We start from the raw sequence: 3,439 nt of genomic DNA, 5'->3' as shown, positions 1-3,439 counted from the left end.
TGTGTCACTGGGTGCCTTCGATGCCAGGTGCGTAATGATCTACTAGGAAGGATTTAGGAAAGGAGCGCTATAGAGCACCTGCTAAGTCTCTCAGAATCTCTGCTTCTTGTGGAGCAACCAGCCGGACCTTGCTTTTTGGTCCCGTTTGGACGTAATAAGGACTTTGTAGGACGCGAATCGACTCTAGGGCAGCTTCTTGAGAGAATCCCTCCTAGTGCCGACAAGGACGACTGCCAGCGGACTGCTATCGAGGGCCTCGGAGGCGTTGGAAAGACTCAAATCGCGCTTGAGGCTGCCTTTCGGGTCCGGGACGAGCACCCGGACTGCCATGTCTTCTGGGTCCCCGCTGTCGACGCCGCTACGTTCGAGAACTCCTACCGTGAGATTGGCCGGCAGCTCCAGATCGCGAGGATCGACGACGATAAGGCGGATGTCAAGCTACTCGTCAAGACAGCTCTGAGCCAGAGTGCTGATAACTGGCTGTTGATTGTCGATAACGCCGACGACGTCGAGCTACTCTTCGGTGCCGCCGGGGCTACGCCGTTGTGCGACTGTCTCCCTTTTAGTCATAAGGGCTCCATCCTGTTTACAACTCGGAACCACGAGGCGATTGTCAATCTCGACATCCCGCAGAGGGGCATCGTGAACCTGGCAGAGATGAGCAGGCCCGAAGCGGTCGATCTATTGCAGAGAAATGTAGCAGTACACCAGCTCAGCGACACGCAGAGCACAACGAGCCTACTTAACTTCCTGGTTGACCTGCCGCTTGCTATTAAACAGGCATCTGCCTACATGGCAAAAACAGGTATAACAACAGCGCAGTACCTCAACTATTGCCAGTCGGGTGACGAGCGCTTGATCGAGCTGCTCAGCAAGGATTTTCAGGATCGAACCCGCTATAAGAGTACCCGAAATCCAGTTGCTGCGACATGGCTGATTTCTTTTCGCCACATCTCCCGTGACAACCAGCTCGCCGCCCAGTACCTGAGATTCATGTCCTTCCTTGCCGAGAAGGAGATTCCGAAAAGTCTCCTCCCGCCGGGGAACAGCGACCTAGAAGCAGACGAAGCGATCGGCACGTTGAAAGCGTACGCATTTATTACCGAGCGACCCGGCCAAGAGTCGTACGACATGCACAGACTTGTCCGACTGGCAATGCGAAATTGGTTGACGGAGGAAGGAGAACTTAAGGCATGTGCTACGACTCTAATACAGCACCTCGATAAAGTGTTTCCTTTCCCAAAGCTCGAGAACAGGGTCGTCTGGGTAAGGCATCTGCCGCATGCCTTAACTGTATTGGGGTTCCGAGACCATTCAACCGACGACGCAGCCAAGTCAAGTCTTCTCTTTAAGGTTGCGAAGAGTACTTCTATGCTTGGGAAGTATCAAGATGCCGAGGCGCTGTACCGGCAGACGCTTAAGCTACGGACGCAAGTGCTCGGCGCCGAGCATCCCGACACGCTCGCCAGCATGAACAACCTTGCGATCTCGCTTCGCAACCAGGGGAAGTATAAGGAGGCTGAGGCGCTCTACCGGCAGACGTTTAAGCTACGGACACAAGAGCTCGGCGCCGAGCATCCCGATACGCTCGCCAGCATGAACAACCTTGCGATCTCGCTCTTCATGCAGGGGAAGTACGAGGAGGCCGAGGCGCTCTACCGGCAGACGATTAAGCTACAGACACAAGTGCTCGGCGCCGAGCATACCGATACGCTCCGTATCATGCACAACCTCGCGAACTCGCTCTTCATGCAGGGGAAGTACGAGGAGGCCAAGGCGCTCTACCGGCAGACGCTTAAGCTACGGACGCTAGTGCTCGGCGCCGAGCATCCTAACATGCTCAGCAGCATGCTCGGCCTTGCGAACTCGCTTCGTAACGAGGAGGCCGAGGCACTCTACCGGCAGACGCTTAAGCTACAGATACAAGAGCTCGGCGCCGAGCATCCCGATACGCTTACCAGCATGAAGAACCTTGCGATCTCGCTTCGCAACCAGGGGAAGTATAAGGAGGCTGAGGCGCTCTACCGGCAGACGTTTAAGCTACGGACACAAGAGCTCGGCGCCGAGCATCCCGATACGCTCGCCAGCATGAACAACCTTGCGATCTCGCTCTTCATGCAGGGGAAGTACGAGGAGGCCGAGGCGCTCTACCGGCAGACGATTAAGCTACAGACACAAGTGCTCGGCGCCGAGCATACCGATACGCTCCGTATCATGCACAACCTCGCGAACTCGCTCTTCATGCAGGGGAAGTACGAGGAGGCCAAGGCGCTCTACCGGCAGACGCTTAAGCTACGGACGCTAGTGCTCGGCGCCGAGCATCCTAACATGCTTTACAGCCAGGGGAAGTACGAGGAGGCTGAGGCGATATCCTTATACCACTATTAAGTAACGTATGGTATTTTCCGTAGATTCGAGCGTGATGGATTAACTAGGTATTTAACATTGTATTTTTCTCCCCCTAAGATGAGGGGCCGGGGGGAAGCACTTGCTTTCTAGGAGTTGAATTTACCACTGAGATTGCCACTCTTTCTCGAATTTCCGTCTTGCCACCGCTCCTAGGCTAGAAATTTAGTGGCCCGGCTTGCTAAGCTCAACTGCGGTTTCTCATTTTCCCATGCTTCTGCACACTCATGGGTCCCTTGTCAGGTAGTCCATGTGGACCCTGCTCCGGACCCGCGCATCTAGTGGGAGCCCGTGAAGCAGCACTGTGCTGGATTGTGCGGGGCATTTGACGGTAGGAACAGGCACGGTGTAAGTAAAAAGCGGAAGGCGATTTCGCGAGCGACTGTATCATTCGGCTATCCTTAGGGCTAGAGCGCCCAATGTTGTAAACGGGGAGACCAGGGAGCCACATCCCACTTCTTAGATCTCCTCAGCTATAAAAAACAGTGTAGCGCAGCACGAAGTAGTGTGGCTGACTGCCCACGCCAAGTCGAGAGTGGCTAGCGCAGCTTTGCATGTGACTGCAAGCGGTAGCGCCCCTCCCTATGGGAGATAAGAGGACCTTCCTCTCTCTACGTCTTGCCCTTTCGATATTTACTTAGCAACGGCGCTGCTCAGCTTGCATTTCAAGAAGTAGATGTCGTATAAGAGGACAAGGGACACTCAGCGGGGGCCGGCGAGCGAGGAAGGGGAGCAGCTGTTGTTATACAATGTGCGGTTCTCGAATTGGTGGAGTACATGGTATTCGTGTTCTAGCACGTCTAAAAATTGGTCTAGGGGCTTCCTTCAGCCGGTTCTTAGGGCGTACGACTGGTCCCTCGCGTGGCCTTGTTCGTTCCTGATGCCTTTGTAGCTGTCTCGGTTAGATTTAGACTACAGGTGACGGGCAACGTACCCTGCGGTACTACACATAGAGGAAGGGATTGTCGGGACCACGCAGGTATAGACATTTTTCCGCCAGTAGTACCTGTCAACAGTACGTACCTTTTCTGCC

The 3,439-nt window shown here is 54.7% G+C and overlaps 1 protein-coding gene across 1 annotated transcript; it reads left to right on the top strand.

Moving 5' to 3' along the window:
- Nucleotides 1-138: 138 nt before the first annotated feature.
- Nucleotides 139-2,388, top strand: C8A04DRAFT_16186 (uncharacterized protein; the record flags this gene model as incomplete). The annotated part of the gene is made up of 1 exon (XM_062778758.1): nt 139-2,388. A coding segment is annotated over one exon (2,250 nt), but the record flags the coding sequence as incomplete, so codon positions are not given.
- Nucleotides 2,389-3,439: the final 1,051 nt, after the last annotated feature.

The sequence above is a fragment of the Dichotomopilus funicola genome (assembly GCF_033296635.1).
Source record: "Dichotomopilus funicola strain CBS 141.50 unplaced genomic scaffold C8A04scaffold_158, whole genome shotgun sequence".
Taxonomy (NCBI): Eukaryota; Fungi; Ascomycota; class Sordariomycetes; order Sordariales; family Chaetomiaceae; genus Dichotomopilus; species Dichotomopilus funicola.
This window is presented reverse-complemented; position numbering and strand designations above follow the sequence as displayed.